This window comes from Dipodomys spectabilis, unplaced genomic scaffold, assembly GCF_019054845.1.
Source record: "Dipodomys spectabilis isolate Male_0828 unplaced genomic scaffold, ASM1905484v1 ptg000108l, whole genome shotgun sequence".
NCBI lineage: Eukaryota > Metazoa > Chordata > Mammalia > Rodentia > Heteromyidae > Dipodomys > Dipodomys spectabilis.
Genome location: NW_024870785.1, coordinates 3,156,938 through 3,174,047, shown reverse-complemented (window position 1 = coordinate 3,174,047; position 17,110 = coordinate 3,156,938). Strand labels below are relative to the sequence as shown.

Sequence of the window (17,110 nt, the reverse complement as noted above, 5' to 3'; positions counted from 1 at the left end):
TCTTCTTGGTTATGTGGTGCTGAGGAATCGAACCCAGGGCCTCAGGCATGCAAGGCAAGCACTCTACCACTGAGCCACCTTCCCAGCCCTTTTTCACACATTTTCCTCACTACATATGTCAGTGGACTTTAAGCCCATGTGGATGTCAGCTTATTATTGGCTTTCACAATTCTTACATCAGACTACATCTACTAGAGGCTGTTATTGCTAGAATAGCATGAGATTTTTAATTTTCTAGTTTGGGGTATTATTTAGCTAACTATAAATTTTTCTTTTAACATTTACTGTGTTCTAACTGAAAATAAAATTATGGCTGCTCAAATGCAGTTTTGAAATCAACTCCTTCACTCCTAAAACATCCCTTTACCCCGTGATCACACCAGGCAGCTCATACATGACAATGTTGTGACTGTTACGAAAGCATTGCATATATCATGCCTATTAAAATGTATTTTCGGTTGCTGGTTTAAGCCTCATCTCTCATATTGACGTTTATTACTGGAATCTCTGTGTTCACGTTAGCCTTGATTGGGCTGGAATTTTGCTAAATTTGGTAATGTTGCCTGAGCCTTTTGACTCCACTTCTTTAGCTTTTTCATGGACTTTCTTGTATGTACACAATAATTAAATGTTAAAATTTATGTAATACTTTTTACATGTTTGGTGATATGGATGCACACTTTTTTGATATACGAAGATATTAAATTTTGACTTTACTAAAGGTGCTGAATAACATTAAATTCATTACTTTCCTTCCCTGTTTTTCTTATGATACACTAAGGGTGAATGGAAAGTCTGTTTGCATTCATGAATTGTAACGGACAGAAGGTTTTTGTAAGTATGTATTATCTAATTGATGCGTGTTTATTTTCAGCATTGTGTTCATTGATTTGGGTGTAAATAAATGAACAAATGTGTGTCTGGAGGAATAGTTTAAAAAAAAAAAAAAAAAGACACTGCATGCCCCATGTCCCAGTACAGAGTGCAGAGCAAGCACTGCCGGCTCAAACGGCGGGAGGTCTGAGTGAGGTCTGCTTCAGGATGACGTTCCAGCCGGCGACCTGAACACCAGCCTAAGGAGCCCAGCTCAGAGGCTACTGACTCTCAGTATCTCCTGTACCCTCCTCCACCACCACCTCCGTACGGGTCCCCGTAGCCTCTTCCCCCATAGCCCCCTCTTCCGCCATACTCTCCTCTGCCCTGGAAGCCTCCTCTTCCCCCCCCACCCCCTCCCCACCCTCCTCCCCCACCCCGCCCCCCTCCCCAGCCACCCCTTCCACCGCCACCCCCCTCTTCCGCCACCTCCCCCAGCCCCACCTCCCCAGCCACCCCTTCCGCCGCCTTCTTGTCTCTTTTGCCAAGGGGGCATTTCAGGGGGTGGAGGTTCGATCTCATTGGGCCGTCCGCCCCTGTCAGGCACCCTCCCCATCAGCACCTGCGGGAAGAAACGCTTTCTTTCAGTTTCGAACAGCTTGAAAGTTAAAATTTACATAATCCAACTGACACTGAAGCTATTGTTCCCATAAAGAAACAGAAGCCAGATATTTAACATTAAAGCACCAGACACGACGTGAACGAAGCCTGGAAATAAATGACGGAGTCCTCAGAGTGTGATGTTACTTTTAAACCATCTGGTAGGCTGTCTGAAACTTAAGGACTTGTTAATTTTCTCTCATTTGTTTAAGTTCACCAAGTTCTGTAACAAAAGTAGTATATCCATCACGCTAAGAAATTCTTTCCGACAGGGCATTGCCGGTGCTCACTAACGAACCACATCCATCCACCGTACAAGGAGGACAGCCCTGGACAGCCCGCGCCCACGCCATGACGCCGGTCACCCAAAAAGGCTGCTCCCCCTCTGTGTGGCCGTGGATGCCTCAGACACAGAGGTGGCAGCCAGCCACGGCATGGAAGGGTTCCCACTCAACCACGCCTTCCTTCTGAGTGTCATCATGTGCTCGCCTCGGCAGCACACGTACTGACTGAGCATCTCATCTTAGGCTCAGGCTGGGTAAAGTCATGGTCACTATGATACCATAACACCCTGAACCCTAAAATCCAAGATGGAAAATGCCCCAAAATCCAAAACTTCCCTTGTGGCATGGCTTCCCAAATGGGAAATTCCACAGCTGGCCTCTGTGTCAGTGCAGTTAAAGCACAGCACACTGGAATCGTGGTATGACATGTGCTATGTGCACAAAGTGGACACGAAACAAATAGCGTGCTTAAACATGGGTCCCATTCCCAAGATACTTCATTTGTGAACACATCAAGGAACAACCCAAAATCTGACATACTTATGGTCCTAAACATGTCAGATAAGGGATACTCAACTTTATAAGGAAAATAAACATCTCCTTGGGAGGTGGAGATCGGAGGGTCATAGAGCTCAGAACAGGCACGATCCTGGCAAGATCCCATCCTAACCACTGGGCAGTGAGTCATGACTATAAGCCCAGCTACTGAATAGAAGGCAGTAGCCTAGGCCAGTTTGGGCAAAAAGCAAAGCTCTATCCCCCAAATAACTTAAGTACAAAGGACCAGGGGCGTGGCTTATGTGCTAGAGGGCCTGTCTGGCAGATGTGAAGGACTGAGTTCAATCCCCAGTCCCACAACCCAAAACAGAGAAAGAATTCATCTCCAGAACATGGTAACGGGTAGAGTAGGGAAAAGCTGATGTTCCCAGGCCTGAGTAGCTGATCTCCTCAGTTAGACAGGGACTGAGAGAGGCTCTGAGGACTGACCTAGACACCTAAAAGAATCACAAACTGGGAGCCAGAACCTGACCCTGCAAGATGATATTTGGGTTCTAATCCAGTGCAAGACACCAGATAACTCTAGGGAAGAGCGACCACTCCCAGAGCGAGGTCAAACAGGCACGGGAAGCAGGGCTGCCCACCTCAGCAACACAAAAGCCATCACGAATCAAGGCACTCTGTCAGAACCTGGTATGTAGAACCATGCAAGGATAATTTCCTTAAAAATATATTAAACAAAACAAAAACAAAGAGAAAAGCCTAACCATTCCAGAGCAGGAGATGAGGTAGACAGAGTGAGAAAAAAATACTTTAAATGAGCTGTCTCCTTGACTTTTGGCTTTTTTGCTACTGGCCTTCTACACTCATTACTGCTACTGCTAGGGACATGGTCCAGAAATCAGCATCAGAAACCACAGCTCGGACACGGGAACCCAGGCTGAAGCTACTCAGAGCAGCCACTCTGCAACCATTCCTTTCAATCCTATGACCTCACTGCAGAATAGCCAACCACTCCGAGAAGCTACTGATAAAGACGGTCCTGAGTCCCTCCATGGCTCAGATACAACTGTGGTTTAAGTTATAAACACAGAAGCTCCAGTGTACACACTCAGACGTACACACACACACACACACCCTTGCTTCAGAGGCAAGAGGAGCACGGACCTTGTTGATGGCACACGCCGTCTTCTCCCGGCTGCGGCCGCTGCTGGTCCGGGTGATCTTGGACAGGTCCTCCCGAGCAGCCAGCAGGTGCGCCACGGTCACCGCTGTCTTGGGTGACAAGGCATATCGCTTAGGCTGGTAAATCCTCGCTATGTTATCTGTCTTCACCTACACAACCAAGATGAGAGTGAAAATGAACTAAGTGAATTTAAAGAGCAATAGCAATTCTAATCTTCAGGAAGAAGAAAACACCATGTAATGCACAAGCAAAGAGACGGAAGAAAGTAAAAGCAGCCAAATACCCAAGGACAATTTGTATGTAGAAGGAAAAAACAGACCCAAAGATAATGATAATGACCACCAGTAAGACAGGGAAAAAAAACACAAAAGATTCTGTTCATATTAACAAAATGTAAACACAGCTAAAAAGTTTTACCATAAACAAGTGCAGGTCTTTTAAAAGCATCCATCAATACCGGGAAAGGGAAAAGCCTGACTAGAATGAATGGCGAACAGCACAGAGTTTCTAGGTGGACCCTGGGGAGAGTGTCCCCCTCACTGCAACCCTGCTGGAATGGTCTGGGGAGGGTGGAAAATCTAAAGTTAATCCAGCAACGAAACATATTCTGGTGACTGAGAAGACTGGCAGGTTCATCTGGGCATTGGTCAGCAGTGTAAAACTGCTTCCTGCGTAGTGGTCGCTCCAGGGTGCTGAGGACTTAGGTGTTAAAGTGTCCCTTTCTGGTGATTTTTACTCAGGAGGCCCAGGATGGCGCTCCTTAACAGATGGGAGGGGCTGGCCCCCGGGCACTGCCAGGCCGAGGTGCAAGGGGCAGGGAGGATGTAGAAGCTCTCCTGATCCTCAGATCTTCAGAGCTGGAAAGCCCTCGCTTCACCACCCCCTTCCTCCTGAATAATCCCACACAGCTCTCACTCAGGAAATATCGGTCAGGGCTCCCAAGGTACAGGAGTTGCCCAGCAAGCATGAGGCCCTGAGTGCAACTCCCCAGGACTAGGGGAAAAAAGAACTTCAAGAAAATCTGTTCAGAGCCAGGTGTGGTGATACATACGTGTGATTTCAGCTACAGGGGAGCAGATACAGAAGGATCTCTAGTTCAAAGCCAGGCCAGGCAAAGTTAGCGAGATCCTATCTAAAAAATAAAAAACAAAAGGGCAGGAGGACATAGCTCACGTGGTAGAGTGCTTGTCCAGCAAGTGCATGGTCCTAGGTTGGATCCCGAAAACTACCAAAACAACAACACGGAGAACCTTCCAGAGGTCTGTACACCGGTGCCCGCTCCTGTGGTGTGCTTTCACTCTACCCACTGGCTCACAGGCAGCCCCTTCCTATACCTAAACAAAACTGTCGAGGAATGCCACACACACACACACACACACACACACACACACGGCACGGTCAGGGGGCAGCACAGTCAGGGGGCAGCACGGTCAGGGGGCAGCCCAGGCACAACAGGACAGTGCAGGAAGCAGTCTCACCTTGGCCCGCTCCGACCACCCGAACGACTGCACCGTCACGTCCAATCGCTTCACTAGCATCCGCCGCCGGCATTCATACTCACTGGAAAGGGCATCATTAATTCTCTCCAGCTTTTCCTAAAGAAGTGGGACAAAAACCATACACTTCAGACTCACTGTGCACAGAACTTGAAAATTGCAGTAAGTCCTTCCTATTGACTGAAGAGGCACCGCACTCAAGAGCCATTCTCTCACCGGACACTGTGTGGTAACTGACATAATAGACTTCCAGATGGAGTATGATATTCAGAAGGTATTAAACAAGTCCATTTTTCCTTCAATTATTAGCTTAAGTCTACTAACAACTGGCTAAGTAGCCTGCACCAGTAAGGAGAGAAAATGCCAGTAACTTCTCAACATGTTGGCCTTTCCAAAGTAGCTCTGAAGACACACTGGACACCATCCATTTATTAATTTGGTGACCATTCAGAATGGCCTATACCCTAAACTCAAACAATAACAAATGCTGGCAGGGATGCAGAGAAAGAGGACCCCTACTGTACTGCTGGTGGGAATGTAAACTAATACAACCACTTTGGAAAGCAGTCTGGAGGCTCCTCAGAAAACTAAACATAGACCTTCTATAGGATCCAGCCAAACCACTCCTAGACATCCACCCTGAGCAATAGGAACCAGGATACAAGGACACATGCACCTCATGTTCATTGCTGCACTGTTCACAATAGCCAAGATATGGAAACAATCCAGATGCACTACAGAAGAATGGATGCATAAACTGTGGTTCCTATATACAATGCAATACTACACAGCCATTAGAACAAAATAATGGCATTCGCAGGGAAATGAATGGAACTAGTATAAATCATGTTGAGCAAAATAAGCCAAGACCAGAAAGACCAACGGTACATGGTCTCCTTGATAGCCAGATATTAAATTCAAAATGCAACAAGATATGACAAAGTAAACAGGATTCAAGAAACAAAGGACCTCTTCTTAACTGGTCCTATTGTTTTAGATGACTTTAGTTCTCGACCCCACATGTGGTATATACATGTGCACATCAGAGGGAAGCGAGGAGGGCACAGAATCAGAGGGAAACAGGTGGAAACACAACAGAGGGGCCATCAGCCGCACTGGACATGGGTGAAAGTGAACTAAGCAACTCAAGAGCAGCGATGGGAGGGAGGGAATGAGAGGGAAAGAGGGAGCAGCTGACACTGAGCAAAAGGAAAGAAACGTACCTATCACCTGATTTGGAAGAAATAGCTGTAGAGTCAAGGTTTGTAGAGTTCACAAGCTTTATGGACCGTGATAATGACAATTCACCTTGTGAAGGTTAACATGTGTTTGTGACTTAGCTAAGCATCACTACCCCACAATACTGTGAAATTTATGTAATCACTTAATCTCAATAAAGACATTTTAAAAAATAATTTGGAAGACAAGCTAGTCTGTCACTCTAGGCCCGCACTGTGGGGCCCGGCGGGGGCGGGAGTCAGGGACGCAGAGCTCTGCCCTGCTCCGCAGCGCTGTGGAGGTGCGGGAGGCAGGGACACAGAGCTCTGCCCTGCTCCGCAGCGCTGTGGAGGTGCGGGAGGCAGGGAGGCGATCGTGCCAGCGGCAGGACTCTGCGGCTGAGTGGGAATCCCTGGAGGGAGATGGCCGGTCCCCACTCTTTCCACCTCCAGCCCTCGGGCGCTTTCCACTGCATGGCCATCCTCACGATCACAGCTACACGCGGTTACACACCATCAGCACCATGCTGCCTGCGCCTGTCCCTTACCGTCAGCCTGCCTCTGGCATTTCACTACAGTAGCAGCAGGCAAGGACAGTCACATGCTCCATCAAATGCCCTGCAGGCAGGGAGACTCACCGCTTGTTCTGGACTTAAGTCAGCTTTCAGAAGAGGTTTCCCCACATGATTTTTCTGCACTTTAGAAAGAACCTCCTTCACCTAAAAGTAAATATAAAAAGTTGTACTAATGTACATACTGAATTAAAGAGCAATCTTGCTCTTGTTCGATGTGTTGTTTGAAATGCTAGACAATAAGTAACCTGTGAAAGTAAAGTAGACCTTCACAGACAGATTCGAGGTGGTTCTAATACTCATTCCCTGAACAACACACAGTCACTCAACACCTGTGTCTGCTTCCTGCCACAGGAGGCATCCAGCAATATCTGCTGATAAAAGGTTAGCTTGCCGTCGACTCTGCAGGCAAACTACTTCATTCCGCATGCTGTACTGCAACTCTGGTTACCAGAGCAATCTTAACACTGCAGAGTGATTTCTGCCCTGGTGAAGCCCAACGACACGTGCTCATTCTGATCTGATTCCTGAACGTTCGATACAGACAATTAGATCCCTTGCAGTCCTCAATGCAGCATCAGTGAAGATGAGCTTCTGCTCTGGGTGTGGTGCGGGGAACGAGCCCAGGGCCTCGCACAAGCCAGGCAACCGCTCTGCCTGTGTGGACTCCCAGAAGGACAAACCTGTCTTACAATGCTGTGTGCATGACACATCCAAAGGGAAATTGTTCACTTTTACTTCAACACTGATGTCTTTTTTTTTTTTGGGGGGGGGGGGGGGGGTCCGATCATGGGGCCTGAACTCTGGGCCTGGGCGCTGTCCTTCAGCTCTTCAGCTCAAGGCTAGCGCTCTACCACTTGAGCCACAGCACCACTTCCGGCTTTTTTCTTTTTGCTTATGTGGTGCTGAGGAATCGAACCCAGGGCTCAGGCATGCAAGGCAAGCGCTCTACCACTGAGCCACCTTCCCAGCCCCCACACTGATATCTTATTATGGGGAATTGTGAGGAAAACAAAAGCAGAACAAATGCAATACCTTCAACTCCACCTGGCTCAGGAGATGCGGAAGGTCGGTGGCGGACCAGGGCACGCCCAGGACATCGCACAGGGCCTCAACCTCCTTGTGGACTTCGCTGCTCCGATCCAGCTGGGAAGTCTTGGGTTTCTTGTTCTGTAATATCTGCAAGGCTTGAAGCTCTGTACTTAAAAATACTATAAAAATGTTAAAAATGAATATTGTTAATACACGTATGACAAATTAAAAGCATTTTGCTGAAACAATTTACTTAAAGTAAGTGTCAACAATAGCAATTGCTGCAGAACACAGTAAACTTAACATGAAATGAGGAAAGACTGTCCAGGACCGAGCGCAAGCTCTGTCACTGGGGATGGCTGGCGTTCTCACACTGGGGAAGCTAGCAGCCGGCCCTGACCCTGGCCCTGGCCCCGGAAGGCCAAGCCACCGAGCAGAAGACCAGCACCACTGTCCTCTACCTGCACAGGTCAGTCTAAAGATTAGTCTCAAAAAGATGAATGATGGAAGCAGAAATAAAACAATAAAATTAAGACTGAGCATCAGTGGCCCACGCCTGTAATCCTAGCTACACAGGAGGCTGAGATGTGAGGATCCTAGTTCAATACCAGCCCAGGCAGGAAAGTCTGTGAGACTCTTATCTCCAAATAACCACCAGAAAACAGGAACTAGCACTCTGGTAGAATTCTCGCCTTGAGCAAAAGACCTCAGTGAGAGTCCAGGTCCTAAGTTCAAGCCCACCAACCCACTCCCGCCCCCCCCCCCCAAAAAAAAATCAAGTAACCAGTTTGTAGAACTTAAAAGACAAAAAATTTTGCCGTGACTGTGTGAATATTGGCTCAGCTACACACTGAAAAACTTAGGAGCCCTGAAGGCAAGAATTTTACCTTTTAAAAACTCCCAGTGCCTAAAGCAGTTTTTCTGATAGAAGAGCAGGTGATCAGAATATGTTTTTGAGAAAACCACCATTCAAAGCCTATGACTAAAAACAAGATCTAATAATATGCTTAGGAGCCCACTTCTCAGGGAACTTGAAAGTCAGGCAGGACTTTGGAGGTCACCAACTTTATCCACACGGTCATACATGCTAAGAGATGAACTGGGTGAAGGAAAAATGATCAAAATACGACATAATCATAGGGCATCATCCTCCATACAAGTGTTAGAGGGTTCGCTGGTAGAATCTAAACAAATCCTATATAAACATTTCTAAGACAGCTTGATATTCTTAACTCAAAATATTAAGCATTTATATACACAAAATGGCTAATGTTTCAGTAATAAGCTGTATAAATTTCAGGAAAAGCCGTACATTTATAGGAGGCAGGGAAGAAAACTCACACAGAAGTTTCAAACAGTCATCCTTCTTCTTTAAGCGGTCTTTGATGTCTCCAGATACAAGGACAGTGTACGGACAGGCCATTTCTTTTAAGAAACCACTAATCTCAAGCTGGAAGCTCTCTGGGTCATCTCTCCCTTTAGAAAGGAAAGCGCACACATCAGTTAGTGACCACTTTCCATATAATCCAATTTTGTAAAGTCTAGCAATGGCTGATTTCAAGTTTCCTTCAATTCCAAGTTTCCACTTTCGCATTTCACCCTGAGCTGTACGACTGCGAAGCTCAGGCAGACACAGCCAAGTAATTTCCACATATAGAAAGCAACACCTTACAGACCACAAACATCAGCTTAAGATCATACACCACCATGAGATTGTAATTTTCTTTCTTTCTTTTTGGTGCTAGTACCAGAGTGAGAACTCAGGGCTTACTCTCATTCTCAGTGGCTCAGGACTCTAGTTCTCCAGGTCTCAGCCTCCTGAGTTGCTAGGATTGCAGGAGTGAGCCACAGGTGCTTGCAAGTACTTTATTAACAACTGAAATATTAAAATTATTACTAGGCTTCAATTATTAATTGGCTTCGGAGTAAATGATCCATTCCCACTGTATTTCTATATATTCAGACAATAAGTATAATGATCTAATTACGCCTCAAAGTTTAATTCATACTGTAAGCTATTTTTTGTTTTATTTTGTTTTCTGGCCAGGCCTGAGGCTTGAAATCAGGGACTGGGCACTGTCCCTGGGCTTCTTTTGCTCAAGGATAGCAAGGACAGCACTTGAGCCACAGTGCTACTTCTGGCCTTTTCTGCTTAGTGGTACTGAGGAATTGAACCCAGGGCTTCATGCATGCTAGGCAAGCACTCTACCACTAAGCCATGTTCCCAGACTCATAATGTAGTTATGTAGACACTTGTATCATATCTGGACCCAGACATTATACTTCAAGTGAACTGTTATATTCCACAAGGAAAAAAAAATCTAAAAGAACAGTTTTGGAAGGAAAAGCTATTTTGGTCCCTAGCAGGTACCAAACAGTTTAAGTTTTCATCATAGTATCTAAAATTCTATCAAAGATCTACAGACTTGCTACAAAGATGGTAGGTGATGAATTAACCAAGTGTTAAGAGCTGGTAAGAAGCTTTATAAAGCTCTATAAGAACACAGGTCCTGAGTTAAAGGCTTGGGAATATAGTTTAAATTAAGGACCACAGGTATGGAAAAAAATTCAAAATGAGTCACTTTCAGGACTGGAGGCAGAGCTCAGGGCTACAGTGGGTGTCTAGCATGCTAGTAGGTGCAAGCTGGGAGTTTGATCCCCAGCATGGAGGAGGTGTGTGTGGGGGGGAAGGTTACATCAAATGTAAAATAACCAATTCACTCTATCTTTTTCAAGAATAAAACTAAGATTAAGGCAGCAGATACACTGTAATTGCTTTGAATTTTACGGCAAATCTAGGGATCCATGCTGGCTTTGTATAAAATGGAAGGAAAATTCTTAACATCTCTCAGCGACATTCTTCTTCAGCTTATGCGTTTTTTCTCTGTGCAGTGGTCCTGTTATTGATGGAATTATAAACTATAAAAGACAGAAGGAAGATTAAAAACGACAATACCAGCTGACGTGATGCTTTCTTCCAAGTTGCACAAGGATTTGATCTGAGATCCTAGCCATACACAGAGCTCTGAAAACTCGGGTGAGGAGAGGCCGCCCTCAGCCGCCTTGCTAAGGGCTTGTTCTTCCAGCAGCGGTCCCTTGTACCTAGAAAGGAAATGACAGGCTCTGTAGAGAAGCAAAGTAAATCCCTCTAGTGCCCTCTTCCTGGAGTCTGTCAACACCACCCTCGATTTCTAGATAGTTCTGTAAGCAGACATTTCTCCAAGAAACCTATAATTGTGCCGTGCCCACAGCCCTTTACAGTTTGTTAAAGAGAAACAAATAAGAATTCTTACTGTGACTTTCAACTTCATTTTAGAAAAAGAAATGACTATTTTCTTTTAAAATGAAAATTCTAATGTCATCTGCACAATCCTATTACATAAAAACACATATGTAAATTACCCAGCTTCAGAAGTAAAGACCAGCACTAACAACAAAATGGCTGAAAAGAGATAATTTCTGGATCAATTAAACAACTTGTCCCTGAGGGTCAAATTCCTCAACTGAGATCAAGAGCTGTGGATCAAGTTCAGATTTTTTAGACTTTTTTCCTCTCTCTCTCTCTCTCTCTTTTTTTTTTTTTTTTTGGTTGTGGGGCCTGAATTCTGGGCTGGGCTCTGTCCCTGGCTCCTCAGCTCAAGGCTAGCGCTCTACCACTTGAGCCACAGCGCCACTTCTGGCTTTTTCTGCTTATGTGGTGCTGAGGAATCAAACCCAGGGCCTCATGCATGCAAGGCAAACACTCTACCACTGAGCCACCTTCCCAGCCCCTTTTTTTCCCTCTATTGTTACCTCTTATTTCCAATAAACCACCAGAAAACGGAAGTAGTGCTGTGGCTCAAGTGGTAGAGCGCTAGCCTTAAGCTGAAGAGCTAAGGGACAGCACCCAGGCCCAGAGTTCAAGCCCTGAGACTGACCAAAAAAAAGTCTAATTTACAAAAAAAAAGTCTAATTTACAAAATAAAGTTCATTCACACAGACTTAGTTTGTGGTCTTAATCATACCTTAGTACTTGTAGTCTGTCTCTGCCCTATAGGTAATAATACTTGGATGTTTGAAACTACTTTTTCATAATTACATACAACATTAATAACCACATATTTTTCTTCACTATAATAAAAGCCTAGTACACACTATTTCTTGCTTAAACACATACAAGATTATACATCCACATCTGCACATACTAGGATCAGTATTTAGATATGATTCATTAGTATTCAAATATCTGAGGTGTTTTGCTCGCTGGCAAAGTTTTTCAGGAGGTAGGCTGGTTGGCTGGATAGACTTAATGGATACTTTTCTTACATACAATGGCACACAGTAAAGGGCATGTGCACTTCTTTTCTATGAATTCTCTAGCAGTACCTCATGAGGAGTTTTTACAAATTCCCTCTCCTTCAGTAGCAGGAAAATACATCTGCAATTCATTTAACAATCACCCAAAGCTTGGTATGATCCTACCTGTAGAAGGGGAAGGCAAGTAACTGAGATGTAAACCCATGACCCCAACAGCCCACAGAACTTTTCCAGTACTCCAGACACCCCCGGTGCTTAAACCTAGGTCAATACCAGTGCTGAGACTGAGCAGCAACCCTGCCCAAATGACCCAAGCACAGAAGGCAGTCCAGGGCTGGACCTAGCTCAGGGCAGCTTCCCTCCTGCCAGGCTCTCCTACACCTCTCACTGGGATTGAATAGCAAACGTCTCATTTCCCTGTATCTGCTTTCTTTTCTGCAATAAAACAATAACCACAAGTTTTTAGTCATAACAGTGACCAACATAAACTAATTGCTCACAGCAGACCAGTGCTAAGCACTCCTTAAAAATGCAAAAATAGGGCTGGGAGGATGGCTCAGTGGTAGAGTGCTTGCCTTGCATGCATGAGGCCCTGGGTTCGATTCTTCAGTACCACATAAGCAGAAAAAAGCCAGAAGTGGGACTGTGGCTCCAGTGGTAGAGCACTAGCCTTGAGCTGAAGGACAGTGTCCAGGCCCAGAGTTCAGGCCCCGTGACCAACCAAAAAATAAAATAAAATAAAAAGCAAAAATACCCAGTCATTAGCATCTACTGGATGCTAATGCTAGGAAACCAAAGAATAGAGAGAAATAACTGGCCTAGGACTGCCACAATCTTGGCCAACCATTGGCTAGGTCTGGCCTGTCCCACGCAGTGATCTTAACCCCTACTGGACAGCACCATCTAAACACTGCACACACAGGCATGTGTATGGGCAAATATTCTGCTAATAATAATTTACCAAGCCCATGAGGCACTACATCTGACCTGTGCAGCGCTTTTTTTTGTCAGTTATGGGTCTTGAACTCTGGGCCTGGGCGCTGTCCCTCAGCTCTTCAGCTCAAGGCTAGTGCTCTACCACTTGAGCCACAGTGCCACTTCCGGTTTTCTGGTGGTTTACTGAGGAGTCTCACAGACTTCCCTGCCCAGGCTGGCTTTGAACCGTGATCCTCAGATCTCAGACTACTGGGTAGCTAGGATTACAGGTGTGAGCCACTGGTCCCCAGGCTGCACGGTGCTCCTTAAACATGAATCTCCCTGAGGGCCTTGTTAAAATGGACTTCCACTCAGCAGGGCTGGAACCAGATCCAAAGCTCTCCATTCCCACAGCCCGCACACTGCCCAGGCTGCTGGCCAGGCCTCTGGCACGGAACGGCATGGTACACACCACCCGAGACTTTGCTGTCACCAAAACATTGGTCAATATGTCCCTCCCTTCCCATCCTCCCTCCAAAGGCTTCTTGACAAGCAGGTAACACTCAGAGTCTCTCTGTGCTCCCTTTAATGACTATTCAGGGCCCATTGCCTTCATTTCACGCCTGCTTTGATATCCTATGAAATTACGCTGCTACTGAGATAGTCCGGCTCCCGCGTGTTACGCACTCTAACTGAATTAGGAAGTGCTCCCCTGGCCTCTTACTGGAAATGTAGTTGCTGTTGACACTACTTTAACTTCTTTAGTCCAGGAGGTTATACGCAAGCTTCCTCACACGACTGGGCTGGCTTGTTTTCTATGTTCAGCAGGCAGGAGGTACGCAGCACGCCTTCCCCCCACCATTCACCAGCCTAGTGCTCTCCTCACCCTCACCCACTCTGTCCATCCGTCAACGACTCTCTTATACCGTCCTTCTCTTCTCAGGAAGGCTATCCACTGCCTCTAGCTTTGGCTGTTTTTTCTTTAAGTCACAGGGCCAGACTTTCATCCTCTTCCTCTGGTTCAGCATCTAAGCCAAGAGTATCCTGTCTGGGCCTGTCAGATCTGGGGTTCAGCTACGAATCTCTTAGGTATTCCCATCAATGCACCTGCCACTTGAGTGTTTTCAAAGTCCAGATGGATAACCTGTCTAAACCTGAGCTCTTGTTAGCAGCCCTGCTGCACCTGGCATCACAGATCGACTCCACTTCCCAAGCCACCGGTCAAGCATGCCACACTCCCTGACCACGACCTACTGTGTGTCCTGCTGAGTTTCCTGGCCACTCAGTCAGGACTACTCCAATACATCAGGGCACCCCTCCCACTGATCCTCTGCTTACTAGCTCCCAACACTCCCCTGCTCCCCCAGCCACCGTCAACTTTTTCCCATTCCGCACAGACTCAGTGTGTCCAACTGCTGTTGGACATAAAGAATAAAACTGAAGACACAGGCTCCAGTCTCCACCAGGCTGTCCCTTGCACATCTTCTTCCTTCCTGTTCTAATACCTACTCCTTCCTACTCTAGCTTGTGGTCTTCCTTTCTCACCCAGTCCCCTGTCGTTAGCTTCTATGAACTCAGTGTTGTCAAGAATCCCTACCCCTCCCTGTTCTAACCCTTTTCTTTTTCCCTTGAAGCACTGAATGCCACAGGGCAGGGACCATGAGGACTCCTCGCTGCCTCCTCAGAACACTGTCCCATACAAACAGCGGTGCTCCACAAACACTTAAACTTTCCAAAACAATGGCTCTCAACCGAGACCGCCAAGTTTTTGAAAATTTGCATGCCTGCACTGCCCCTCGGAAGAAGCTGACTCAGTCTGTGGTACACACCAGTCAAGAACCACTTTCACCAGTACCATCTGTGACGGTGAAGACAGGCAGACCTACTACGAGCTTAGCGCCCCACACAATCCGACTCTGGAACGGGGAGACACAAGGTCATCATCACAGGAGGCTGAGCCCCAGCCCGCTCACTACCAGCCACAATGGCTCTGGATTGCTTTCCCACGATTTGTTCCCCTCTGTTTCAACTTCACATAACAGCCTGAATGCCATCAGCACAACAAGAAGCAGTATTTACTATCTACACAGGCATCTGAGAAAAGAAAAGTCCAGAAATTTATACAGACTATGAACAAGTTCTTTCCCATTTCATTGACCCGCTCCTCCCGGGCCTGCTCCTCCTGGCCGGGTCCTCCCGGGCCGCTCCTCCCGGACCCGCTCCCCGCTCCTCCCGGACCCGCTCCTCCCGTGCCCGCTCCTCCCGGACCCGCTCCTCCCGTGCCCGCTCCTCCCGGACCCGCTCCTCCCGTGCCCGCTCCTCCCGGGCCGCTCCCCGCTCCTCCCGGGCCGCTCCTCCCAGGCCGGGCCGCTCCTCCCGGGCCTGCTCCTCCTGGCCGGCTCCTCCCGGACCCGCGCCTCCCGGACCTGCTCCTCCCGGGCCCGCTCCTCCCGTGCCCGCTCCTCCCGGGCCGCTCCTCCCGGGCCGCTCCTCCCGGGCCGGGCCGCTCCTCCCGGGCCGCTCCTCCCGGGCCCGCTCCTCCCGGGCCGCTCCTCCCGGGCCGCTCCTCCCGGGCCCGCTCCTCCCGGGCCGCTCCTCCCGGGCCGCTCCTCCCGGGCCCGCGCCTCCCTCCTCCCGGGCCGGCTCCCGCTCAGCGCGGGCGGGAGAAGCGGTCGGGCCTGAGGCCGAGGCCCGGAGACCCCCGGGCGGGCGGGCGAAGGAAGGGCCCCGCGCTCACCCCAGGGCCTCCAGCGTGTCCAGCACGTCCCCCTCCATGCCCGCCGCCGCCGCCTCGGGACCCGGCTCCGGCTCCGGGCCTCTCATGGTGCGCGGCCGGGGCTGTTCGTCGCTACAAAGAGCCCGCCGGAAACCAGCGTCACCACCGCGCCGAGGTTCCGGGGCGGGGTCACGCTGACTCCGCCCCCCGCTCCGAGGACCCGCAGCACCAAGGTTCCGGGCCGGGGCGGGGTCACGCTGACTCCCCCATCTCCTCCGCCCCCCGCTCGCGTCTCTGCTCCACTTCCGGTTTCCTGGTGGCTCTTTGGCGATCAGAGCCTCACGGTCTTCCAGCCCGGGCTGGCTTTGAACCGCGATGCGCGGGTCTCCGGCTCCCGGGGCGCGGGGATGACGGGCGGGAGCCAGCGGCGCCGGCCGGCGTGGCCTCGCTGCTGTCGTCTCCTCCGCCCTGCTATCCGTCACCTGGCGCGGCCAGCTTTCCCCTGAGCCGTCGGCAGTGCCGTTCAGTGTTGTTTTGTGTCTGATTCCAAATACAAAAACATCTTACAAAACAGGTGACCAACCAGGGCTGGGAAGGTGGCTCAAGTGGTAGAGCGCTCGCCTTGAGCTGAAGAGCTGAGGGACAGCGCCCAGGCCCAGAGTTCAGGCCCCACGACCGACCTAAACACAAAACCACTGCCAGAGGGAAAGAGGACCTCAGACCAGGCACCGTGGTGTACGCCTGTAGTCCCAGCTCCGCAGGAGGTGGAGCCAGGAGGACTGTAGTTGGAGGCCACCGGGCAGAGAAGAGGCTGTCTGAAAAGCCACCTGGGCAATGAGGGGTGGGGGCCTCCCTGGAAAGCGGAGGTTCTCAGGTCTGGAAAACCCTGGGCCGCGAGCTGGAGCCCTGCAGGGCCGGTGGGGCCTGGCTGGGCCCCGGGAAGCGGAGGGCCGGCGCCGCGCGCGCGCCCTCTGGCGGTGGCCGGCGGCGCTACCGCTGGGGATGCGGATGGACCCGCGGCCGCCCGACCAGCGCATGCGCCCTGCACTTGAAAGTGAGGATTTCTGCGGCTGGGAAGGTAGCTCAGTGATAGAGCGCTTGCCTTGCATGCATGAGGCCCTGGGTTCGATTCCTCAGCACCACATAAGCAAAAAGAAAAAAGCCGGAAGTGGTGCTGTGGTTCAAGTGGTAGAGCGCTAGCCTTGAGCTGAAGAGCTGAGGGACAGCGCCCAGGTCCAGAGTTCAGGCCCCACAATCAAAAAAAAAAAAAAAAAAATGAGGATTTTTTTTTTCTTGGGGGACGTGGTGAGTTACATAAAGCAGAACACAGGTGATTTCAAGGAATTCCTCTCCCACGTGGCCCATTTCAACCCAAAGTACCGAATGGATTCAATCCTCCAACGGGAAAAACCTAAGACCCTTCAA

The 17,110-nt window shown here is 48.9% G+C and overlaps 1 protein-coding gene across 1 annotated transcript; it reads right to left on the bottom strand.

Moving 5' to 3' along the window:
- Positions 1 to 32: 32 nt before the first annotated feature.
- On the bottom strand, positions 33 to 15,852 carry Fam98b (family with sequence similarity 98 member B). Its single transcript, XM_042687653.1, is given in 9 exon segments — positions 33 to 1,282; positions 1,284 to 1,435; positions 3,423 to 3,590; positions 4,920 to 5,036; positions 6,793 to 6,873; positions 7,762 to 7,937; positions 9,100 to 9,234; positions 10,715 to 10,860; positions 15,707 to 15,852. Coding segments are annotated over 9 exon segments (1,239 nt in total). The 5' UTR covers positions 15,793 to 15,852; the 3' UTR covers positions 33 to 1,104.
- Between the last annotated feature and the right edge of the window lie 1,258 nt (positions 15,853 to 17,110).